This window comes from Centropristis striata, chromosome 14 (assembly GCF_030273125.1).
Source record: "Centropristis striata isolate RG_2023a ecotype Rhode Island chromosome 14, C.striata_1.0, whole genome shotgun sequence".
Lineage (NCBI taxonomy): Eukaryota > Metazoa > Chordata > Actinopteri > Perciformes > Serranidae > Centropristis > Centropristis striata.
Genome location: NC_081530.1, coordinates 29821615 through 29848128, shown reverse-complemented (window position 1 = coordinate 29848128; position 26514 = coordinate 29821615). Strand labels below are relative to the sequence as shown.

Genomic DNA, 26514 nt, shown 5'->3' with positions numbered 1-26514 from the left:
CCAGTGCAATTATATGCAACCCAAATATTCACCCAGAATAAAACAGGTATAACTTAAAAATATGAGTAAAAGTTAAAATAGAAACCATTCAGTATTAGAAAATTTGATTAAAAAAGAAAGAAGAAAGTGATGTTATTTTCAAGAAATATTAAATAAATGTGTTTTCAGCTGCAGTTTAAAAATGTTCACAAAGCCTGAATCAAAGCTTCAACTTGTACCAGAACAACAACATGTAAAATGAACAGTAATTTCTGCTCTTCAGGTCCTCTCAGCTCAGTAAATGTTCCTTTTACAGAGCAGTAATGACTTACAAGACAGGCTGGTAAAAAGTTAATATCATTATTGGTTTTTAAAGTAATGGCACCAGACAGAGACAGCAGTTAAACAGCAGCCAAATGGGAACTGAAGAGGAAGTCAATTCATTATTTTTGCAATTCACATAACACACACGGGTCCATGTCAAACTCTGAAACAAAGTATATTATATTTTATAGCAAATACAAAATATTTTCAAAATCAAACAGATAACAAAATTGCAAAACTGCAAACTGATGTGCAAATGTGAGATTAACTATCCCTTAAATATCCATGTTAACTTTTAGTAAGAGAAAGGAACAAATAACCCAACTGCCAACGGCATTTATTTCTTACTTTTTTTGTATATTTTTGCTGGTCAGGTGCAAAGTCTAACAATGATACAGGCCCAGCTCTGCAGATCAGGGGTGTCCCATTTTGGGAAGGGTTTTAGAGTCTGTTGGTGGAGTAGAAAGGGCTGCTCTCACCATGTTAAGTACAGTTGAATGTGTCCGGTTCACACTTTAGCAAGAGAGGGTCTTGCTAAATTTGCAGTGGAAGGGGTGAGAGTGACAGAAAGGGAGAGTGAATGAGGGAGGGAGGAGTGTGTGCGTCTGTGTGTGTAGCTACTTACCCTCTCTGTGTTTGCCCCTGTGAATTTGCCTCTGTGTGTTTTTTCCTGTGTTTGACAAAGTTCAGGGGGCCAGACTTGGAGAGAGAAAAGGGAAAATGAGAGAAAGTAAAGGATTTGAATGAGGTGGTGAGAAAGGGAGAGAGACAGTGTGCAGGATGAAAAAGAAGGCAAAGATCTGACAGAGAGGGAGAGGATGAAGAGGAGGACAAGAGGACATTTTTGGAGGGAAAAGAAGACCAGGAACCTTGAAATGTGTGTGTTGAAATAGTCTGCTGCTTCACAGCACGAGTGGCGTAAATTGGCGATATTTATAGATTGAAGCTGCAGGAAGCAACAACTCATTCTGGGAAATATGTATAGAGAAAGAGAAGGAGCGAGGGAGAGAGTGGGAGAGAGAGGGTGGGAGGGAGATCAAGAGCGAGGCTGCATTAATATGCTAATGGCCTGAGTGAATGCACAACAGGCCCACTGACCAGGCTAATCACTGGTGGACACACACTGAGGCTAATCCCTCACTCAGCACTCACACACACATGCAATCACACACATGCAGGCACATACAGGGCAGGTTAAAATATTTGGACAGTGATATGTTTTTTGTTGCTTTGTCTCTGGATTCTGAATTTCAGGCTTAATTTGAGCGTGTGTGAGAGATTCTTGTGGAGGATCATATCCCTTTTTATACACAGACCACACATTTTATGACAATGTAGCAGGATAATGACCCCAAACAATACTTCATGATTGATTTCAGATGCAGTGTGCAAGGAGAAAAGAGCCAAAATACAGACACATGGTGGAAATCTTCAGCCATTAAATTCAGACTGTTGCTTGATCTCCGTGGCTCTATACTGTTGCTTTTATGTGCCTGTTATGTTATGTTATGTTATGTTATGTCATGTTATGTTATGTTATGTTATGTTATGTTATGTTATCTTACATGTGTGTAATAATTCATATTTTTTTCATAGGTACACATGATGCAAAGAAGAAAATACTAAATTATAATAATAATAAAAAATAACCTTCAAAATCAGTTCTGGTGTTCTGGCCTGTGTTTCGTTCTCTGAAGCTAACTGGTGCATTTAAACTTTTAGGACACAGTTGAGACTGTGTTTGATAGTGGAAAAAATAATGTTTATTCTTGAAAGGTTCTGGTGAATTACAAACAGTAAGTAAGTGTTATAAGGGATGTATTGTTTTGATTAATTTATATGATTTTTAAAAAAATATTACTATCATTATTATACTTTAGTTTTGTGATGATTGTATCCTACTGATGGATTCATTTTTCTGCTGTTTCAATGTCATGATGTAAAAAAAAAAAACCTTATGAAGAAACAAAATTTAGTAGACAGATTGGTAAAAACTGATTTATATTATTTTATTTTAAATAACTTAAATTATAATGTAACTCTGAAAAAATGTGTGACTAATAACGGGTCTCTGCTAGTTAATGGACAAAAATGGCTGACTAGAATGCCAAAAAGTGTAAAAACAAAAATATTGAACTACTTAGTTGATTTAAAAGATTTGGTAGAATGTGAAGTTTAATATATTTACATCTGAATGTTTTTTTGTTTTGTTTTTAAGGAAAATGGTGCATTCATAAATTAAGAGTATAACAATTCTAGAAACACAAGGGTCCATAAGTTTTGTGTAATGCCATTTTAGCCCCCTTGAGGGTGATAGAACATCAGAAAAAACAGCTGTAGCCTTCAACCCAAGAGGTGGACAGGGAGAGGAACAGCCCCCATCATGAAAAATGAAATTAAGGTCAAAAGAACCTTTTGTCCTGCTCGTCATTTTAAAAACAAGGCTGGTGTGTAAACTGTGTACACTGAAACAAAGGAAATTAAGTGGTTAAACAACTTGAGTAATAATAATAATAATTTAAAAAAACACACAATAACATTATTATGTTTTTATTTGAGTTATCCTTATTAATAATAGTAAATTATATTTTGTAATAACAACACCAATTTAACCTTCCTGATGAATGATAAAAGAAGCAACAAAACCAAAATGTATAAGAAGTACTGTGGATAATATTGAGCTAAACAAAGCAACAATATCAAACACTTTCACAGGACACTTGATTGCAAAAATTAAAACATTTTGTTGATTCTTTGATAAAACTTGTCAACAGTGGCTTTACTCTTGCCCTTTGCCATGTCTCTGTGGAATATTTTATTTTACAACTTTTACAATCAAAAAGCAACTGGTGCATTATCTGTCATAACTCTTAGTCAGGCAGAACAACATGGTTTACATTAATTTTGTTCACAGGAAATGCACACAGCTAAATCATGTCATTAGCATCCTTAAAATGAATACATTTCAGCTCAACTGGGCTGGTTTATTGTAGGGTTGTTTTTTTGTGTTTGTTTATTTGTTTTGTTTTTGTACATGTGCAGACACTTTTCAGGGTGATGCAGCATCATATTAAGAATCTTCCGTTAGAAAAAAAAATCTGCCTATTTTGTTAGTGGTAATAATAATAAATAATCCACAATAATTGCAATTAGGGATGTAGAAAAAGTGTTATTCATGTGTATGTATTTCTACTGAGGATGGGACTGAAATCTATGTTTACAGTAAATAAAGTATAAAACCTATATGCAATTGTATTGCAAATCAAGTATTTTCCTATTTCCTTGGTATTTTAAGAGAAATTCAAGCTCTTAATAAAGGATCTTGCATCTTCCAGATACCAGTCGTACCAGTTGTTGCTCCTGCAGAAATAGAAACATATTTAAGTAGCTATGATTGATTTTCAAATAGAAGATGAAGAGATCATAATCGCCTAAGTCATTTTTCGTCAAGATTGTTTTTTTGCCTAAATCATCTCCTCATGACGCCAGCCACCTATGGCAAAATCACCTTCATCCTCAGTTGATCAGATCATGTGATTTTACCCCTTTAAGATAATGGCCTATGTCAAGTGTGTGTTTATTATGCCTAAGTCAAAATAAAATGTGACTTAGGCAATTTTTTGAACATGCCTTTGTGACTTAAGCAAGATATGATAACACTTTATTTTGAAGGTGACTGAAAATAAAAATAAAATGAATGAATAAAATAAAATAGAACATCCTTCATCCAGATTTCAACCAACAATAGTGTATCGTGTGTCCCTTTTTCGGCTGATTTTCCCGCTACTGCAGATAATTTTGTCAAATTGTAATGTGTATTTATTTTGTGAGTATATTAAAATGTGTTCCTCAACTTCTAAAATTTTGATTTGAGGGGGCAAGACATTTATTGAAGGGGGCTCGGCCCCCTCTTGCCCCAGCATAGAGCCGGCCTCGGTGACGATATCTACAGGACTACTGGTTTGTTTGCCATCTGAGTCAGGTCCATCAATGTGCCGGTGTCCTCCAATAACCTTTTCAGCAAACGACATACCGAGATGAACTTGTCTTGACCTCTTGACCTCTTGGACTGGATGCGTCTCCCTCACTCAGTGTCATGCGAGACGCAACATGACCACACACACGGGGCCTATTCGCCATATCTTTTCATGCGAAGAAGCTGTGCAGCTAAACTGTCAGTAATCCAGAATGCTTTTGGAGACCCCAGAGGTTTAATAAAGGATCTTGCATCTTCCAGATCCCAGTCTGTACTGTAAATGTTTGTTGCTCCTGCAGGAATAGAAACAAATTCAAGTAGCTATAATTGATTTCCAAATAGAAGATGAAGAGATCATATCTACAGGACTGAGTCAGGTCCATCAATGTGCTGGTGCCCTCCAATAACCTTTTCAGCAGACTACATACCGAGATGAACTTGTCTTGACCTCTTGACCTATTATTGCACTGGATGCGTCTCCCTCACTCGGTGTCATGCAACACGCAACATGACCACACAGCTCGTCTCCTGTCTGAAGAAGTCGGGCTGCAGTGTTTTGCAGCGATTCTGAGCCAATGTTCAATTGTAAGAGAGCACTAAGCCAAATCCTCCACCATCATCATGTTTTCATGCTTGCAGGGGGAGGGAGGGCTGACTACGAGGCAAAGTGGGGGGAGAAACACACACACACACACACACACACACGGGGCCTAGTCGCCACATCTTTTCATGCGAAGAAGCTGTGCCGCTAAACCGTCAGTAATCCGTATTTATTTATATTAACTACACTTAGTTAGTCTATGTCTTGGAGAATGAGCTATAGGTGGAACCACCAGTACCGGACTGGTCTATTCTGGGCTCCTCCGGTGCATTCGGGCTAACTAGCTTGCTAGCTAGGCTAGGTGGCTAACCGTAGTTAGCTACAGCGCTTAGATTGTTTTGCCAGCTTACTCCAGGCATAGCATAATTTCAACAAAATGTAATGTTAAAGACCCGTCTGTGTTAAACAGCATGATGACGCAATAACACTTTAACATGTATCCAGAGGGTAGCTAACGGTAGGTACCGTGTAAGTGTTGGTTAGCTTGCAGAGCGGTGGTTTGTTGCCATCTGTCTGGGCTCCATCTATATAGTGGAATTGGACATTTTCTTCACTGCAATTTACCAATTTAATGTAGTCTGTGATTGGTATCAATATATTGTTTGTTATTTATTTTAATAGTGTATTTACACATGCATCTGTTACGCAGCTGTTTGCTCTGCAAGGTCCTGCTGCAACGTTAACGTTACATGATGTTAAATGCCAAAAAATACACAAAATACACACATACGCTTATTGACAAGCACAGAGACAGCTTGTATCCTTGCGTATCATTGAGGAATATTCGTTTTGTTTTATGGTTGTATGAGAAAATTGGCTTTTTTCCTTTGCCTTATCATTGTCTTATGCGGAGCTCTTTCTTGTGTTGGAATTTCAGACCCGTTTTTGGTTTCCCAAAACAACTCCGGCCCGGGCCTCAGTCCGCGGTCTAGAGTTTGATAGCGGACTGTTTGAGACAGAAGCACGTCGGTGTGTAGCTGCCAGCCAGCCCCTGAGCCCCAACCACCATCATGGGAGACAGTCGAGGTGAGAAAATAACTGCAGTGATTTTGTTGTAACAGCATGACTGTAGAGATTGTATTTCGTCACCCTGTTAAAATAATCGCCTAACTCATTTTTTCAAGTTTTGCAGGAAACACAAAAAACTTCACTAAAAGTGTAACATATGACATTTATTGATCATTTCACTCAAAAGGGATGTAACAAAGGATGTTTATTGGCATAGTAATAACACTGTGTGTAAATTATGTAACTTAAGAGAAATAAATGACATAGGCAATTTTTTGAACATGCCTTTGTGACTTAAGCAAGATATGGTAACACTTTATTTTGGAGGTGTCTACATTCCCACAAGCCTGTCAGAAACATGACATGACAAGTGTCATGAGCATTAATGTTACTTCAAAGTGTCATTAATGTTCATGATACATCCCATGTCATGTTTATGACACGCTCATGTCACTCTTATGTAGACACCTTAGAGTAAAGTGTTACCAATATTAGTGTCAACAATAAAACACTGATAAACTAAACTGATAACTAAACAATCTCCCTCTAGCTCTTCTTTGCTGGGTTCTTATCTGATGCCTATGAATGTGGCAAATTGTCAAAGAAGGGATGATCTTAAAGGGGTAAAATCACATGATCTGATCAACTGAGGATGTAGGTGATTTTACCATAGGTGGCCGGCGTCATGAGGAGATGATTTAGGCAAAAAAAACCCAATTTTGACAAGAAATGACATAGCCGATTATTTTAACAGTGTGACTATTTGGAAAGCAATGTTGATATCAGTTACATCTATACAAATTATGCTTAGACATTTTTTTACCATGACTGTTCTGAATACAGGCTTATGAAAGATAGTGGTTATTTACAGTTTATTTACTCAAGACCTACTTATATGATAAGATATTAAAACTAGTTAAAACACATGCCTTCCAGCTGGCACAGTTGACCTGTATTGACCCAGTGTCTTCCAGAGTTTACAATCCTTTGAACAAGGTCAGTCAGGGTGGGTCATCCAAATTAACATCCCACCATTTCTCCAAAGCAAAGTGCATTTTAATTCTGCATTATTATGGCTGTCCTCATGACATTTGATACCAAAATCTTCAAGGGAACTATACACTTCACTGTTGGGCCTGGTGTTTGTTCACCTTTATCCAAAACACCATACAGCAACATGAGAGTAATGTGTCAGCGTTGTACTAACAGGCTTTGAGCCTCTATTCTTGCACCAGAAAAGTAATGGAAAACCATACCAGTGTTGGTGCTGTACCTGACTTGTTTGGCCAAACAGGTCTCTTCACTCATCGCACTATGCACCTTGTAATCGGTATTCCTTACGTATCCTTATTCATATAACGCTGGGCGAAATATATGCTTGAGTACGATTTGTTCCCTTGTCAGACACTGATGAAGACTTGAAAGGATAAAGTACTTAAAAAAAAGGATGATGAAAAGAATGTCCTCAATATTTTAAAACATAAAGTATTAATGTGGCAGTGCAAGCACTATCCTCTATGGACCACATTAGGTGATTTGTGTGAGCATATGATTGGTTGATTTTTTTCCAGTTTATTTGAGGCAAGAAAAATAGATCAGACAACAACCAACTCCACAGCCTGAAGCAGTGAAAATGCAGCACACAGCCGACTGCAGAGAGGAAAGCCAGCACAATATGTACCACAGCATAAACAAAAATAAATCAATTTAACAACTGGCATCTTAATATCAGACCAAAATCGCACTTTATTCAGATCACAGAGCCAAACGATGCTTCTACACAACTGGAATTATTTTTTCCTCTTGAGTAAACACACATAGGTAAACCTCATCTCAGGAGCTGTGCAAAATCTGATGATAAATCTTGAGAAATGTTGGGAATTACTACTCTAGATCAATATATTTGATAATCATTGATTGTATATAAACTTTAATCTGTTTAATTTAACTACAATATTTGTGTTATGAAGAATGAGAGTAAATTAAAATGATCCCGTATGACACCTGTTTTACCTCCATTAATAAGTTTAGCCTTTCTTGCAACACATTATTGTAATGAATGATTACATTTGCTCTTTGCTATTGTCCCTATTGCTGTCTTTTATCAGATTCCCGCAGCCCAGACAGTTCGTCTGTGTCCTCCCCTCCATCGGGCCAGCGCTCGCCTCCGCTGGTTCCCTCAGCCGCTTCCATGACCTCCCTGCCTCCCATCACCACCACTGGGGTTAACAGCCCCATCAGTAGCATTGGCTCCCCCTTTTCCGTCATCAGCTCTTCATTGGGATCGCCCTGCCTACCTGGCACACCGTCGGTCGGTTATGGCCCTATTAGCAGCCCGCAGGTAAGGGAGGACTGTTGTACTCGTGGATATTATTTGAATATACAAGCCTTTTTTCCCCAACTCCCAACTTCGCTTTGTTTTTCTATTTTTTAGCACAGTTTCAAGATCCAGCCATTGTGTAGTAATTACAGTGTGATGAATTGTTGTTATTCTGAAATGTTTTTATGCCAGGGAATGTATACAATACAAGAGCATCTAAATATGTGCATTAGCCTCTTACAGCCAAATATTTCCATTTCAGTTGGAGTGGAAAGTGGAAATGAACACCTTAATACTTCTCTGAAAATCCAAAGTAATCACGTATTTCAGTTGTGTTTCTAAACATTTCTAAGATCGTCTTGATAGTTGCTTGTTGCAGTTTTAAGTGACAGAGAAATGGAAAAAAAGACTGCTGTCTTTAATTCTGTATGTGGTCTTTCTTTGCAGAATTGTAGATGTAATTTTGCTACAGATCTTTGTCACTTCTTTTCTCTCGTCTGTTTTCCTTCATGTTTACATGGTAGATGTCATGAGTTTTGTTCTTATCATCTCTACATCTCTGATTAGTTTTAAGAAAGAAACATATGAGGTAAGCCAGTGTAAAGAGAAGGAGAAACCACAACAAAAAAAAGTAAAGTCAAGGGCTATGCACTTGCCTCTGATTTTTTTTTTTGGGTGTGGTCTTGATGGGAATATAACCACGTCCTTTAAATTCTTACTGGAGAAGGAGAAGGGATGAAATTCCTCCTTGTTGTCACTGGTTTCACCGTCTCCTCTGTCATTCTTTCAGATCAACTCAACAGTGTCCATGTCAGGTCTCCATGCAGTGAGCAGCTCCGATGATGTGAAACCTCCTTTGGGCTTGAAGCAGCTTTCGTCCCACAGCCCAGGGCCGATGCTTTCCCAGAAACGCCTTTGTTCCATCTGCGGAGACAGATCCTCCGGTAACTAGACACCTTAAATAAAACTCCTATTTACCGTGCTTTGCTTTTTTGTTTGGGCCACAACAAATTAGAGATCCTCTAAACTTACTGCCTTGAAACACATTGTCATCCTACTTCTGGTTTTTGTTCTTCCATTCTTCCCATGCCCTCCAGGTAAACACTATGGTGTCTACAGCTGTGAGGGCTGTAAAGGTTTCTTCAAGCGCACCGTGCGCAAAGACCTGACCTACACATGTCGGGACAATAAAGACTGTATGGTGGATAAGAGACAGAGGAATCGCTGCCAGTACTGCCGTTACCAGAAGTGCCTGGCCATGGGCATGAAGAGAGAAGGTGAGCAAGTGGGGGCACTTCAGCACACCCTGTAGATGGTTGGTTCTCAGCCCTTTCTGCTCATGGCTCCTAAAAATGAGACCATTTCACCTTTCCACACACACAATTTTAGGTTTAGAGTGGTGAATTTTCACACAAATTATACTTAAATTTTGGTCTCAGAGGCTGTTGTAGTTTTTTTTTAAGATAACTATTTAGCTGACAGAAAGCTCTTGGTGTTTTTGTTTGGAATTGATGGATAAGCCTTTTTTGATTTAGCTTAGCAGAAACTCATATCAGCTGCCTATTCCAAGACTGGTTCCAACAGTAGTTAGTGGGGGGACAAATATATCGGACTCCTTCTCTTTTAACGTCTTGTCTGTGATGATGTGGGTTGATCAGCATTTCTGTGTCTCTGGAGCTGGAGCAAATCAGTCACCTTTAACAGTAGCATATTTACTGGGAATGACGCTACTAATAAAGAGAACATTTCTGATATTCATCAAAAGAAAATGTAATGTTTTGCCAACTTCACATTGGGCTGACAAGCTGCTACAAAAACACCGACTTCCCCAGCTGCATCGTTCATCATTTCAATGCTCAACACAGCATTAAGGGTCTCCCTTTTCAAAGGCTCCTCCAGATGTGTTTAAGAAGTAGTAGTGTTCTTTTGCCCAAAACTGGAAACACAGCTGGTGTATCCTTTGCAGCCCTCAGTGTTGAGTAACCCATTGAACGCCAGTTTACACCTTGTATATAACCAAAAGGTATTCACTGCTCCTTTGTGTTTTTTCATGCTTTCACTATGACATTCAAGATTGCCATTAATATTATTAAACTCTTCATTATATCTACAGTGATTCAGTGTTGTTAACAAATAAACCATGAAAAGGGCACAAAACGTCCAATGGGGGTTAAATACCTTTTGTAGGCACTGTGTAAGGTTGTGTTTTGGCATTTTTTAAATTAAGCCTGGAAGTATCACGTGACTGTCATATTTACCAAGTGTTTGTCTTCAGGTCACCGGCCATTGCATCCCATGATTTGTACCAATGAAATATCTTAAACTCCACCCATGAGTCTCATTGGCAGCACTTTTAAACACATTTTTATCAGTTTGAAATTAAACATCAAGCAGTAAAACTGCTATTACTATCATGGAAATGCCTGACTTAACCAATCCAGAATTTTAAAGTAAATCATTATGTTATTAATGACAGTGATGGTGCTGATGAACTGATCTTGCTCATTTTTATTCTTGCAATGATCAAAGTGCTGTATAATAAAACTACAACTGATCAATGCAGCATTGTACAATGTCTTAACACTGTAAATTATGTTAGATCCAGTCAGCCTTATAAACCTTGAACTTCACCATCACCCTTAAGTGGGTTTGTATAAGGGAAACTCTCGTCAGTGTATTAACAACAGTAGATGTTGGTCAGCACTCTTCAAGCTTGGAGAAGCATGCAGGAGTATTGGCATGGAAGCTAAACAATGCACTGCTGTGGATAAGGGCAGTAGCAAAATTCAAGAAACAGCAAAGAGTCAATATCCAGTAAAGTGTAAGCTATGTTTAGAATATTTTCACTGCTTTACCTTGTTGTCAGGCAGCCCTGTAAAGTTTTACACTGCCTCATACAATAACAAACAGTCATACGGTAACACAATCGAACCAACTGATTGAGGCAGTGATGGACCAGCAACTCCCATGTTCTACAAGGTCAAATTGCTGTTTTTTGTCAAAGGAGTCTGGTGGCTTTGAAGAGGGCATGGGTCGATGTAACAGCTTCTGTTCCCCATCAGAAAGCTCTCTGAAATATTCTAAATAAAGTGAACACTCATATTTGTTTTAGGTGTCTAAAATATGTTTTTCTGCTGCCCCTGGTACACTGACTGAATAAGTACCTCATATATCCCCACAAAAAATCCAAACTATCCCTTTAAATGATAACCTAATCAATGAATAGTACTAAATGTATCAGTAAATTACAGTATCAGTGCTTTCTTGTGCATTCTAAGTAATAGAGCTTCAGTAATATTTGTACACTAGGGGATAGAAAGAACGAGTACAGAGTGGTAGAGAGGGAGATGGGGGTGGGTAAGCCTTGTAAACACTAACCCCCTTTCCCCCTCTCTTCCCCTTTTTGTTTCCTCTCGTTCTCTCTCTCCCCCCCTCCCTCCTTCTGTAGTGGCCAAGATGAACGACAGATGTAAGGAGAAGAGGGAGGGAGGGGTGTGTGTCTGTGTCCGTATGAGTGAGCAAGAAGCAGAGAGATATTACATTGCATATCTATGAGAAGGAGCTAGTTTAAAATGTTTTTCCATAGTTTGTTGCCAGTGCTCAGAGGTGTACCAGTGCCAGCCTTGAATCACTTCCCACTGTTTTTTTAAAACTTTATAGATCCAGGGGAAGTTTGCTGAGTATGCACACTCCTTTTAATCATCATCCTACTTTACTGTAAAGCTATTTGTTATTCATGCCCACCTGGGTGCTGCCCAGTAAGGTCACAGTTACTCCAGTCAGCCAGAGAGCACTTCCTGTTCCTCTCAGAAACATTCATTTCTGAGAATGAATAGATGTTTGTCAAATTTCCCTCTTAGATTTATTTAAAAATCCTTGGCCACTGACAAACCCTTTCTTTTTTGCACTGTGACCAATGCAGATTAATGGTGATTGAGTAGATTAAAATCTACGTATCTAAGTGTTTGCTTGGAATATTGCAACCATATGATTTAAATGTATCAAATTGTTTAATTTGTTGACAGACACATTAATAATCACAATTAATTATCAAAATAATACAAAATTCTTGTTCTTCATTAATTAACCCTTAGAAACCCACCATACTGGTCTATTTTGTCTTTTTAATGGGGGAGAAAGCAGGTGAAAAGGAGGTGCCACATGGAAGTGGTGTCTTTCAAAAAGTTGGGAACTTGAAGATTAATTAGAGATGCAGCTCAGCACTTTGTGGCAAGTTTTTCCAGTTACAAATCTGCAAAAAAACATTGTGTTTTGTCTATTCCCATGCTCAATTATGTAATTATGTCTCATGAGTTGTTGCAGCAATTTTTGGGTTGCTACCATTTGTTACACATACATGGTGCAAAAATGTAACATTCTTTGTCTGCCTGAGAGTTAATTTGAAATGGTCAAAAAGCCTTCCTAAAAACCACATTAAGAAACTGAGATGTTTAGGAACACCATTGAAAAACCCATGTTGGGATTTGGTATTAAAAAGGTTTTTCTGTGATTGGATGGGAAGCACTTCTGCTCTGGAAATTGCTCAGAAACCCCCTTATTGTAAATATGCTGATCGATATACCTAGAAAAGCCAAACATCATCTGAATGTCTGTAGTTTTTGGTTGTTTCATGAGGCTGTGATTATCCTAGAGGTCACAGCAGGTTATAAAGCTACTTTAAGGACTAACATCAACGCGTGAAAACAATTGCGCTCATTGAATCTACAAGAATCTCAGCATCCAGTCATACCCCATTTATGCAATTCCATGAAAGTTTAGGGACTCCATAATGCAGAATTATTCACAGATCCCATTTTTAAATTGGTAAGGTTATATGAATAGGTTACACACTTGTAAAGGGTGAAATCATGCATAGCCATCAAGCTGTTTGTAGCACAACCAAGGAAAACTGGGTGTTTGAACCATAAATGAATCTTAGTCATAACATCACTTACAGTTGCTGCTCTTGCACAAATTTTGTTTGCTGCTATTCAACAATTGACTAAAACAGTAAACGTAACATATATATTTACAAAGCTTTCTGGAAAAGGCCAATAGATAGATGGTTAGTAGAGTGCCATTTTTACATATTTTGACAGTAACATTCTGTTTTGTTTTATGTAAATATCTGCTTGGATGTTTTTTTTGTGTTTACTTTCATTTTTAAACAGTCTTAAGACTTTTTGTTTTAAATAATTTCCTCCCAATTTAAGGACAATAGGGCAAGTAATTGATCCTAAACAGGCAACCATGTTTGTAGGGCCTAACAGTGGGGTGTTCTTAATTCACCAAGCCAGTCACATAACCTCAGTCTCAGTCCAATGATGTGTATGGATGGTAGGTTTATGACAGTCTTTTATCGCAAAGAATTTGTAACAAAACGTCAAATATGATGACTTAAGCTACGTTTGACTGACGTTTTGAACCTCAAAATGGGTGGAAAATGCAAATGCATCGAATTATGCTGTAACCAGATTTGTTGAACATCATGAAATTGAGAAACTCAGTTTCCGTAATCTGGGTAAGCAATGTAGAGAAACCCATATTTAAAAAAACAAACTATTTCCTGGCAGTGAATCTAAACAAAAAGCCTACTCTCAGATTATCAATAATAATGAATCCTATTGTATATGGTCCATTTCTGCCTTGGTAGTGGGGCTGAAAGAAGTATGAAAGACAGCATGAGAGACTTTTAATTTATCATAAATTGTACATACCTTGCTATTCTTTTCCAATGTTTTGCACATGTTATTTTTTCATTTATGTGTCTGTGCTAACCTCTTCATACTCAATTCTGTCTCTTGCATTTCTCCTCTTCACTGTCCACACATTTTCTGTTAATCTCCGATTTTATTTTTATCCATTCTGTTGTCTGGTGGCACATTCTACCTTTCATCTTCTTTCTTTTGGTGTGTTGTTCTTGTTGCCTTTTAATTACATCCTGTGCTCTCTACGATGGCCTGCCTGCCAAAACCCCTTGCCTCTCTATCCTTGTCCATTCCTTTGCTCTTCCACCCTTCTTGCTTTTCTGTTCTTTCACACTGACCTCCTATCACCAAACCCTCCCACCCATATCTTCTCCTTACCGCTTTTCCCTACTCTTTCTCCCTTCCTCTCCCCTTTTGTCCTTCATTGTTTTCTTCTGTGCTCCTCTCTGTTCCCCGTCCTGCAGCTGTCCAAGAGGAACGGCAGAGGAACAAGGAACGAGAGGGCGAGGTGGAGTCGACTAGTGCGGTAAACGAAGAGATGCCGGTGGAGAAGATTTTGGAAGCGGAGATGGCTGTAGAGCAGAAGACAGAGCTTCATGCTGATGGAAGCTCAGGCGGCAGCTCTGTGAGTATCCTGCATGGTAGAAGTTATTCACAAACTGTTTGGGTAAAAAGCTCAATCAGTATTGAGATGCAAATATAACATATGAGATAGGTTTATTTTTTAAAGATGTAGAGGCTGTTGTATGAATAATATAGTGTCTTTCAGTCAAGTTGTTTGATTATATAATGACATATAATTCTATACTACTTTTTTCAGCCCAACGATCCTGTCACCAACATCTGTCAGGCAGCAGACAAGCAGCTCTTCACCCTGGTGGAGTGGGCTAAGAGGATCCCTCACTTCTCCGAGCTGGCCCTGGACGACCAGGTCATCCTGCTGCGTGCAGGTAAGTCTGATTTAATGAATAAGTAGAGATTCTGTTGATGGGTTGTCTCTTTCAGCTCTTAGTTAAAGCCACTATCTTGTCTCCATAAATTGACTGTGTGCCTTCTTCGTGTCATACAAATGCAGGCAAACATCAGCTACCACATCACTCCTAGCTGCTCTGGTTTTAATAAATGCAGATCTAATCTTTTCGTAAACCGCCAAGTGTAACACATTATCTCGAAAACATTATGAACTTACAAGCTGTTCTTTGCAGGGCTATTAAATATATTCGTCCCTTATTTGCAATATATATCTAAATAACAGGGTCCACAGCTAATTCTATTTCTTAACGACAAAGGATAATAAAATGAAAACGGCACAATAGTAGAATATCTTTTAGTTCTCTACAAATATTGAGACGATAACTGTTCAACAGGTTGGAATGAACTCCTGATTGCATCGTTCTCCCATCGCTCCATCTCGGTGAAGGACGGGATTTTACTGGCCACTGGCCTGCATGTACACAGGAACAGTGCTCACAGTGCAGGTGTTGGAGCCATCTTTGACAGGTAATACACAGATGCATATATGCACCAACTGTATCACTCTGACAGACAAGCCACGGCAGTGATTTCCCCAGCATTCAGAAGGTTGGGTGGTTGACCCAAATGGAGAGGACGTGCCACCATAAACAATATTGCAATATTGTGTTCGCTGGGGAGTTTTGTTATAATAGGATTGAAGTGCTTTTGCCAAGGCCTTTTTTCTCCACTTAGAATAGATCTGCTTCTGTGCAGTCTAAGGGCCATCTACTTTTAGCTTAAAATAGATTGAACCTAAGAAGCCAGGTAAAATCACAGTCCCCTCTTGAATTCATATGGTGAATCCACATCAGTTCTGAGAGCTAGAAAAAGAAGAAAGCAGGAGCACTTGCCATTATTTACCCACATGAATTATTCAGGTTTAGCTGGATTAGTGACTGGGGTAAGAATTTAGGGTACTGTGTCCTCATCTTTGGTTGGCTGCAGCTGCTGTGTTCTGCGTTGGCTGTGATTGGCTGAGAGACTTTGCTTCTTTAGTACTGCCTCTAGGGTGACAGCGCATGCAGGGGAGGCTGGTGACTAATGCTTACCCATAGATATGCATGCACGCACACACAGTCAGCAGCACCTATACATAACACCTATTACAGCATTTGATAATGTGACAATGGCTGGCTAATAGACAATACTAACCTGTGAATATATAATAAGATATTCCCTAAAATTTATTAAAAATACAGCAATGTGATAGTTTCAATCCCGTCATTGTGCAGAATGTTGTAGAGGCAACCGGAATATATTTTAGTATTTCATCTATTTTCTGCTGACCAAAGAATAATTGTTTTGTGATCTCATGGTAAATAGACTTGATACTTCATATAGCGCCTTTCTACCTTAAACATGCACAATTTTAAAGCATTCATCCATTTACACACATTGTCATACAACAGTGGTGGTGAAGCTGCCCATTGGGAGCAACTTGTGGTTCAGTGTCTTGCTCAAGTACTCTTTTGCAAGCAGACAGCAGGAGCTGTAGATTGAACCACCAACCTTGTGATTAAAGGTTGACCCGTGCTAACTCCTGAGCCACCATAAATTATCTTGCTTCACATGAACCAGAATAAGTAAATAAGTTCCACTGGCACAGTATACATAATATAAACATGTCACTGTGCCTTATGTGTTTTCTACAGTGTGATTGGTTGCCACTAATACACTGTCATACACATTTATATCTTCAACAAGGTTGTTTGTTTGAGATCCTGAAACATCTATTCACTGATCAGTGGAAAACAAACCGTAAACGTTGCCTCTACAGCCATCTGCATTATCGCATCAACCATCAGATCTTACTTCAAAAGTTAAATTAGTTTTTCACTAGATTGAAAAAAAAAATATTGAGACAACTCAAATCTTTTTTTTTTTTGTTATTGGTTAGCGTTAGTGAGTTTCAGAATGCTTAGTGAACGATGTTTTATGCGATAATGGGATGTTAATGCATTATACAGGGGTCCATTAAATTCACAGGTTTTTATACTTTTTGGAGCATCGAGTAAGATATTTTTTCTCCCCATTACTATATACAATCTCAATGACTTTTATGTAAAACCCCAACTACATCACAACGTGTCCATTCACTGTTAATTACACAGTAATTACATTGTTACAAAAGGGTTAATTTTGCCCAGAAATCCAGTGTTACAGCAAGCTAACTGGGCGTATGGCAGACGGCTCAATGATTTTCTTGATACTTCATCTTCTCATAGCACTGCTCTCTTCCAGCAGCAGCCTTTTGTTTCAGCTTCGCATCAGCATTGTTTGAAGCTACTCAATTACATTTTTATAAAGGAGGATGTAAATAATAAAATATCAGAACAACAGACTTCTTTACAGTACTTCAGTTAAAATTCTTAGTCAGGCCCTAAAGAGCTACAACTTTTAACAGAACAACAAAATTTCTGCTTTTTGCGGAAAAACAACTACACAACAGAAAAATAATTCACAACATAAATTAATATCAGAGAAAACAATCATTAAGTATAACATTTTACAAACTGGAAACAGTGGGTTCATACTACCTTTGTCATTCTAAGCAGAGGGGATGCAAGTAGTTCATGAGCGAAGGAAGTGGAACAACCTGTAACAGGTGCACACAGAAAAATCCACACACAACTTACACTTTTGTCTACATACACTTTATTTGAATGACATTGCAGCCAATCAATGACAAGAATGACAAAGAAAGTAAGCACCTCTGTTTTCCTGTTTATTATGTTTTCTGAAATGTTGTTTTCTCTTTTGTTACTTTCAGAGTTGTTGATATCTGTTTTCTTGACTTGTGTATTGTTCATTTGTTTTCTTAGTTGTTATATTTCACACTTGGAGCCTTTTATTAGCCAGGGTTTAATGAAACTTGCTTAAAGTCCAACTGAAATCAATCTTTTCGTCATCCCCACTGTAGTCGCAGATAATTACAGAATGTGTTTTAATGTATCGTTAATAGTTTATTAGTTGGAAAATAAAAAGGTATTTCACTTTCTTTGGTGGAGGTTTGTTTGGTTGCTTATTCAACAAGCTATGGTGCAGTGTGTGGGTCTTGTGTTGTGTAGCAAGCTGCTGTCTGGCTTAATGTGACTGTCTGCTCTGCCTGTGATAGAAAGCTAATATTACTGCTTCATGCAAGATCTGATTGTATAAAAAAGGGTGCTTACTTAGAAGAATAGAACAGTCAAATTAATGCACCAACATGAAACCAAAATATAGATATAAGTATCTTCCTTTTCCTGATTTTTTTTTCTCACAGGAGGGGCATATATCTGTCCTGTAGATGACATTTTAATTGATTAAACAAAATCAGTTGGACTTTAAGTTACTTTTCTTAATGTATTACAGTTTAGAAAGCATACATATTAAAGATTGAGGGTTAATAGTTTTTAACTTATGAACAGTTTCATGTTTACTAATGATATTCTGCTGTTACACATTTGGCTCAAAGTTATTTTAACCTCCTTTCTGCTTATTTTAATTCATGTGAATATACTGTAGTGGGTGGGTGCCATATATAAAGCTGATCAAATGTCGATCAGAGATCCATATTAAGAAGTATCAATGTTTGGCTGCAGGTGCAAGATAAATCAAACTTTGAGTCCTCACACCAAAATTGTGAACAATCCTCATGCATACTGTTTTACAACAGTTTTAAAGGTGTCAAAAAATAATTTGTACCACTTCAGATTTTCACCATGTGGAAATATAAGCAGTGACTATCTGTGCAGCCAAGGGGCTCAGAAACAGACATCATTCTGTTTATAACAATGTAACTGTGTAATGACATTGTAATAACACATTGTGATTGAATACACAGGGCGCACAATGCAGAGGTTGGGGCCATATTTGACAGGTAATTACGCCACTACACAAACACTTTTCTAAACCCCTCCTCTTGAAACAAAGACCCTCAGCTTTGCAGAAGTCAGCCAATTTTCGCTACAAGATATTATTCTGAGGAACATCCACTGAGAATTGTTCAACCCGATCACTCTGAGACCTTTAGGGGTATGGTTTAGATAACAACAAAGAGCAGTGCTGTCAGCACCATGTTTGGTTTGTGGCTTTGACTGTTAAAAGCCTCGTTCATTCGCCTGCAGAATAATTCTAATCTTTCTTCCATTGATGATGCCTCTTCTTACCAAATCAAATGCCTGACCATTAAAACCAAATTATTGTCACTGTTTTTATACAGTCAGGTCAGAGTGTGTTTAATGACACTCTGGGTGCGCCCTAGAGTTACTTTTCTCCATTTTCTAAACTTAATATGAATAAAAAATGTATATTGTGCCGGGTGAGTATTAAAAAAACTTGATTTGCCAATGCACTGTATTGTGGGCTTGGGATGTGTTAAAATGTCAGTTTATGATTATGGATCATGGAGTAGCAGATAAGCTGCCTCTAATGGTCAGCACTTCTTTTTCCTTCACTCACCGGTTTTCATTGTCCTCTCCATTTTCATCCAAGTCATATTCCAGGCACGAGAGCACAAGTAGTTATAGAAGTTTGAAGATGCTCTAATGGTGCACACCAAGCCTCTTAAGTCCAAACTGACATTATATATATTATTGTGCCACACATCTGATGATATCTCCTTTTGATTAGAAATCTATTGATTTGTTGGTAAGTTGGTATATTTTAGATAATGTTTTGTTTCTACTGGTTGCATACTTGAGTAACAGGACACCCATCTTACTTCCTTAGGTTTCAAGATTTGTAACGCATTTAAGAATAACTGGATGGCATTTTAAATATAAAGTGAAGCACCCAAAATCCCAATCACCCCTTTCCTCTGGCCCTTTCAACATTAGTCAGAGTGTCATTCAGAGTGTATATTTATAAAAAAATAAAAGTTATCAATTCAACATTAACTATCTCGTCTTTGTACTGCATTCATTTTAAATATAGGTCAAAAATGATTTGCAAGTCATAGCATTCTGTTTTAAGTTAGGTTTATCACAGTGTCCCAAAGTTTTTAGAATCAGTGTTGTAAAAATATAACAAAAACAGGCAACTATTGAATTATTCAGTAGGAAAAGACAAAGCAAGAACTTACCACCATTTGGTGGCAGCAGTTTTCCACACTGGCCAGTTTTAACTACTACTTTAAGTCCTTGCTTGTTTTGTGTTGTTTTTTAAATTCCTGCAGAAGCAGCAGGTCAGCCATGCCCTAACTAGCTTAAACATAAAGTCATTACATTGAGAAGTAACCATAAATAACATTGTGATTGTGGAGTCTGGTCCCACTCTGTTGTTCTTACTCTCTTATTCCCACCCTTTCTTCCTCTTGTTTTTATTGCTTTCTCTTTTTCCTTATCTTTTTCTTCTTCTGCCGATCTTCCCCTTGCCTCCTCTTTCCTCCCTAATCTGGCATTGTCTCCCACTGGGATTCCCCCCTGCAATTCTCCTCGCCTTTCTTCTCTGCAGGGTTTTGACGGAGCTTGTAAGTAAGATGAGAGACATGCAAATGGACAAGACAGAGCTGGGCTGCCTTCGAGCCATCATCCTTTTTAACCCAGGTACAAATTCAGGTGTAAAGTTGAAAACAATAAGGAAAATATCATGAAGGATGCCAAACGAAAGTAGACAACTTTACATCTGAAATATGTGAAGTGTGTTTCATTCCTGTAAAGCGATAATGTCATTGTTTTCTGTTTTCCCCTGAAGATGCCAAGGGTTTGTCCAACCCCAGTGAGGTGGAGCTCCTAAGAGAGAGGGTATACGCATCTCTGGAGTCTTACTGCAAACAGAAATACCCTGATCAGCAGGGCAGGTAGGCTATAACACATCAACATACTGAAATGTAACCGGTGAGGTCATTGGGTTGTGATGGGTGGCACTGCTCCTCACATATCGGCACAGTTAAATAATCGTCAGCTCAGGATATTTAGCGTGTATCAGCCGGTTGAAGGCTGAATAGGCTGAAGGCTGAATAGTTTCCACCTAGAGCCGTGACTAAAGAAATCTGCCAATCTGAATGCTTGTTTTCAGTTTACATGATGGATTGATCTACAACTATTTCTCACTCTCACACATTCTCATCCTTCCCTCCGTCTTCCAGGTTTGCCAAGCTCCTTCTCCGGCTCCCAGCACTGCGCTCCATTGGTCTAAAGTGCCTGGAGCACCTGTTTTTCTTCAAACTGATCGGTGACACGCCCATCGACACCTTTCTGATGGAGATGCTAGAGGCGCCTCACCAGCTCACCTAGAGGAGCCAGGTTCGGTCCAGTCAGGATCTGATGCACACCAGGATTACCAACACGTCACCCCATGTTGGGTCGTTGTCTCCTCTCGTTGAGCCTCACTTAACTGCAGCACCTGCTGGTTTTAATGTACCGGCTCTATACACACACAAAAAAACTTGTTTTTTCCATGCCACTGGCTAATTATCTTCACACACGCAGATCTTAAATTGCATACATGAATTGACATGCAACTTAAATAATACACAGATAATATGGCTCTGAATGAACAATATATTAACACACACATTTTCAACATCTTTTCCCATGCTCAGATTTCCACCGTAGGGGTTACGACTCAAGGAAATACATCCCCTTTTTATCACACGTGTTACAGTAAATGTCTTAATTTTAAGTTAGCTTTCAGTTTCACATGTTCATGTCACAGTGGGTTATTGCTTCTGCGTAACTGGTATACTTCCCCTGTTTTTACTTGGGTTACTTTGTTACACTGCTAGCTGCACCTCTGTATATTTTATCCATCACTAGCCAGTTAGTTATTCATGTATGGTTTTTGCTTAAAATCAGGTGCGAAGCATTTCAATCAACTGTCCATCATCAAACTAATTCAGTTTTTATTGATCAGGACGTGTCCTAAAATGGACAAGCAGACACACCCTCCCAGTGAGTTCATCCAACTCGTAAACATTGAAATATTTTATGCTTTTTGAATATTCATGCTGAAACTTGTTTGAGTTTCTATTTTGAAGTACTGTACTCATGAAATGAGAGCTTTTTCCAAGGCATTGAAATCCAGGAAAAGGGGAGTGGGAGCACTTGTTGAACAGACAAACTTTGTCCCTCCCACCCTGATGCGCACAGCGGGCTTTGTAAGACAAGAAGAATGACTTGAATTTTTTTTTTTTCATAGTTTTGATTCATCCTTTTCTCTATTTCAGCAGTTGTTTGGCATTTTCAACAGCTTGAGGCTCACAGGTAGTACAGCTTCATGCAAGACAAAACCATAGTAGTTTGTCTTTTATCTCCTGTTACCCCAAATCCTCCTTTTCTGGTGGTCATTTATGCACTTTCGTGAGTTGTAACTGTGTAAATGTTACTGTTTCCTAGAAATGACCATCTATTCTCAGACACCTAAGATGACCTTGAAGGTACTAAGTGTAGGGTTTTCTCATTATTGCATCATTGTTGAATCAGATGTGATTATTTGTTAAAGAACTTTCTGAATAATTGGCCACTTTCTGCACAGTTGATAACCAGGTTTGGGACTCTACACTGACCACCAGTCAAATTGTTTTGACTGGTCAAATGGTCGAAATTTTGGCTGGCAGGTATGTGAGTCTGTCCGCACACCAAGTCCAGCTGGAAGTCCATAATTCTTGATAGGTTGCTCTTTAGTCCAAAAATCTTCTTTGTGTCCGTTTGTCATAGACAAAAAAAATATTGTTTGACCTTTCTGTGTATAATTTGTCAGCCTCTTTGTTTGATGCTGCACTCTGTTCTGTGAAACAAGGTGCAAAAAGCTACATTTCTGTTCAACTCAAAAAGCAGCAGCAGAGCTGGAAATGTAAAGACAGTGGCAATAATACAACATTCAATTTCACCTGGCCATCATTCAATATCAAATTTGGCTTACCTGCAATACTATTGCAGCCCTCCGCTTAAGGATGGATCACAGACCGTGAATATAAACAATGCCCCAGTGTTTGAATTACTTGTATGTCATGTTACTGTAATGCAATAATGAAATTAGTTAGTGTTATATAATGGAAATCCTACACCTACTACCTGCAGCTTTGGAAACTTTATTCAGTGTGTATTGGCTCAATGCTTGCGACTTTTGTACAGTAGATGTAAATAATACAAAAGAAAAACACAGGAGTCATGCAGAAACAAAGGCCTGTTCACACTCGTGAATGTGAAACATGTGGCTCCAACAAACAATTTTAAAAGCTCTATTTTTTCCTCCAATGTAAGGACATACCATGAAATTATTATTGAGCCCAGGGCCAAACCACACCTCATTGCTGCTTTTGCACCAAATTCTGCCAATGTTTCCTGTTGTTCTTGGTAATTGATTGGCTGGATTTCATTGACAATGGCACTTGACATTTACTGTGATTGAAATTTGTGGCCAACTGAATCCGAGCATTGCAGTGAACAGTCAAATGCAGCTACCACATGATCAGGAGATATACAATAAACTATGAATCACACCATCTACACATGCTCAAAAGTGAGCAATACTGGGGTACACAGTGATTTATTACCATTTTTGTTAGTATTTAAAGGAGTGTTGATGTACTGAAGTATACTTAGCCTTCTTATTAGACACCACATTTATTAGCAATTAGAAACGTACATTTTGCAGTATCATTCTACAGGGAAGAGGTACAGCTGTCCTCTACCGGGTGCTAAATAACTATTATGGTCTTTCCGTGTAAGACTTGCACATTTACATCAATGCAAACATGGTATGCAAGTACACAGACACACCAGTCTCCACTCATTGAACAGGTCTGTTTAGGATGTAGGATTCCCTCCTGGATTTTTTTTCTGTTACTTTAGGACCCCTAACTTTTTTCAGACTCCCAACCAAGAATAATGAATACCAGCTAAGTGCTTGTACATTCTGGTTGTGGCAGATTCGTCTTTTTACTTTACCAGACAGAGCCGGTGTCTTTTGTATTTTAGAAAGCAGTTCGGCTGGTGGAAGCAATGAAAGTAGCTGGTGGATTTTGGGTTCCACCATCTTCTTTGACCGGAATGAGTAATGAGCTTCCTGCCCTGCATATAGTCTAAATACTTCTCTGAGAGGTTCCTTGGCCTCCCCCATGTGATGTGGACTTGGAGCCTGACAGTTAGATGACCTGTGAGACAGGTGGTTTTGTTTAACATGTCAGTAAGTTGGTCTAACCTTAGAGTTTGGTGGTGTTTCAGTTTTTCTCCATCCATTCGTACAAACGACCAACCCAAAGTAGTCTCCAGATGTCCATTAGTTCCCTACATGCAGAGAAATTCAGCCCTTCGTGCACCATTGCTGCCTGATTTTGTTGTTTGATGACAAAGAAAAGCAAGGCGGTATTGGCAAGCTAATGATTTCAAGCATCAACATTTGCTCGCATTCTTGTACTGTATATGATGCGGTTATGGTCTCAGAGACTTAAGTGAAAAGCATTCTGAGGCCACCAGACTTTGAGCTCTGTGATCTGGATTAGAGCAAAGCTATCCTGAGACAGTTTGACTGTGGAATGAAGTTTGTGAGTGAAACTTACTTGTCCCTCAGAGAGGGTCGGCTGACTTTAGGATGTGTGTTCATCTGTCATCTCAGCAACTATCTCTGTAGGATTTTCTTTTTGGAGCTTCCTCTTTTAAATGTGTAAGCCTGCTGCTACTGCATCATGTTTATAGCTGGGGATGGGAATGATTACACAAGTGCTGAAGGATCAACTAGTTGGATCCACATAAATGCTAGTCACATACACAGTTGGCTTTGTTGATGATTCATCAAAAAGTAAAAATATGCAACTTGTATATTCATATTGTAGTAAACAGTTGTCATGCAATATGTGCATTATGTTTCTGGCATTTGCAAATTTGAGCTTAGTCTGTTACATAAATTATTATCTATCGGCATTGAAATTATTTCAAATTCCCATCCTCCATGTAACAGCAATGCGTTTAAGTTTTGCCATTTCTATATTCTTAACATTTTGCTATGAGCTTAGGTCATTTAGGGGATGGTAAATAGATACAGTACATTTAAAAAGCTATACAGTCAGTGCAGGTTCTGTGTGCTAAGCCAATTTATGCTTTGCTCATCAAGCTGACTGTTTTGGCAAGAGCTGGTGGTTGGCTATTTCATTTTCTTTTTTTTTTAGCATTTGTTGTCGGGTATGTGTGGCCATGTGTGTGCTTTCATGCACATGGGCAATGAATCTGTCTGCAGCTATGCCTTTTGACTGGCAGTTACTATAGCTTTGGCAGTGATGTGCTGAGCGCTGTTCAATTGTTGAGCAAAATACTCAAAGGATGCACAGAGAAAAAGGAGCCAAGCGGGAGGGGTGATTAACTGGCGTGTTGACCGGATGCTTTATCAACACAACCTAGTCTTCTCCCTCCCTCCACTTTGCCCTGTCTCCACTGCTTTACTTAAAACTTAACAAATGCTTGTTCACTCACCCATGTGGGCTGAAAATGACTGGGCTTTGCATTGGAATGGACTTGTAAAAATAATCCTACGATTTTTGGACTGTTTGAAAAGGATGTGAAGCTTTTCGTGGGACAAGCATTGGAGAGCTGTAAGGAAGGGATTCAGTGCCGTGTGTCCCTCTTCGCTTACTTTACTTGACGGCAGAGCAGCGACGATCTGCGGTCACCATGGGAGACCGCTGGATCGCACCGCACCGCCCACAAATGTTTGTCGTTGCAACCGTGTGCACTCAAGGCAGACGCATGCTGTGACCTTTTGACTGTGTAGCAGTATTGTTGTCGCCATCTTTGTTACATTTTAAAATTACTCGCTTTCTGAAAATAAAGACATTGATTAAATATGCTTTTTTTGAAACGGATCGCAGGCTGTGACTGAAGAATTGATCATTGTGTATAGATTAGTTATCAGGGCGGCATTTTTACCTATTGACACAGGCCCCCTGGAGCCACGGCCCATCCCGTTAGGATCAATGAGGCCGTGTGTGCTATGCAGCCTTGAAACCACCACCCTCACTGGTTTATTTATCACTGCCAAGTTGTTTGCGGATGTGGCTGTTTTTAAATGCAGAGCCACTCAGTCCCCAGTGCTTGTTTGTCATGTATGTTGTGATTATTGTTCAGCGCACTAAAGAGTGTGCGCTAACCTTGGCCTGTGTAGTGCATACTAAAGAGGGGCCCTAATAGGATTGGAATGACAGCTCGTGTGGAGAGGGGAGGACTGGTCACTGCAGAGAGAAGTAGACCAGTGTGTGGCCCCCTCTTGGTGCTCAAGCTGTGCATTGGTGCTTTTTTATAGGGCCCTCCGACCCTTTTAACGTCTGCTTTGGTTTCCAAGAAACGGGGAAATGCATATATGACTGAAATACAAATAAGAATGGCTAAACAGGGATAGCCTAGACCTAGACCTGCTCTTCTTCAGTTGCATTTGTTTGGTTTATTTCTGCGACCGGGTCCACTGCAACCAGTTGTGTTTTTACTGTGTCAGAGTCATATGTGGCTGTAGCTGGATACTACCAGAAATAAAATCAAGAACTTGTTGTCGATTGTAAGGGAGGAACTGTGGCTCCAATTGCAGATGCCACTAGAATCCACAGATCTGGTTTGCAAGATAAATCTGAGCAGGATCTGGTTACATTGAATGAACCTGATTGGAGGGATCAACTGAA

At 38.9% G+C, this 26514-nt stretch overlaps 1 protein-coding gene across 2 annotated transcripts; it reads left to right on the top strand.

The window, feature by feature from the left end:
* Positions 1-4958: 4958 nt before the first annotated feature.
* On the top strand, positions 4959-25294 carry rxrba (retinoid x receptor, beta a). 2 transcript variants are annotated; one of them, XM_059349169.1, is made up of 13 exons: positions 4959-5034; positions 5758-5906; positions 7997-8229; positions 8999-9152; positions 9306-9485; positions 11657-11677; positions 14381-14541; positions 14737-14866; positions 15284-15416; positions 18754-18789; positions 20364-20455; positions 20604-20709; positions 20998-25294. In XM_059349169.1, exons 2-13 carry the CDS (start codon positions 5891-5893, stop codon positions 21143-21145), a joined length of 1410 nt encoding a protein of 469 aa, XP_059205152.1. In that variant the 5' UTR covers positions 4959-5034; positions 5758-5890; the 3' UTR covers positions 21146-25294. The 2 variants fall into 2 exon arrangements, with proteins under 2 accessions (XP_059205152.1, XP_059205153.1); XM_059349170.1 differs by lacking the exon at positions 4959-5034 and adding an exon at positions 5056-5337.
* Positions 25295-26514: the final 1220 nt, after the last annotated feature.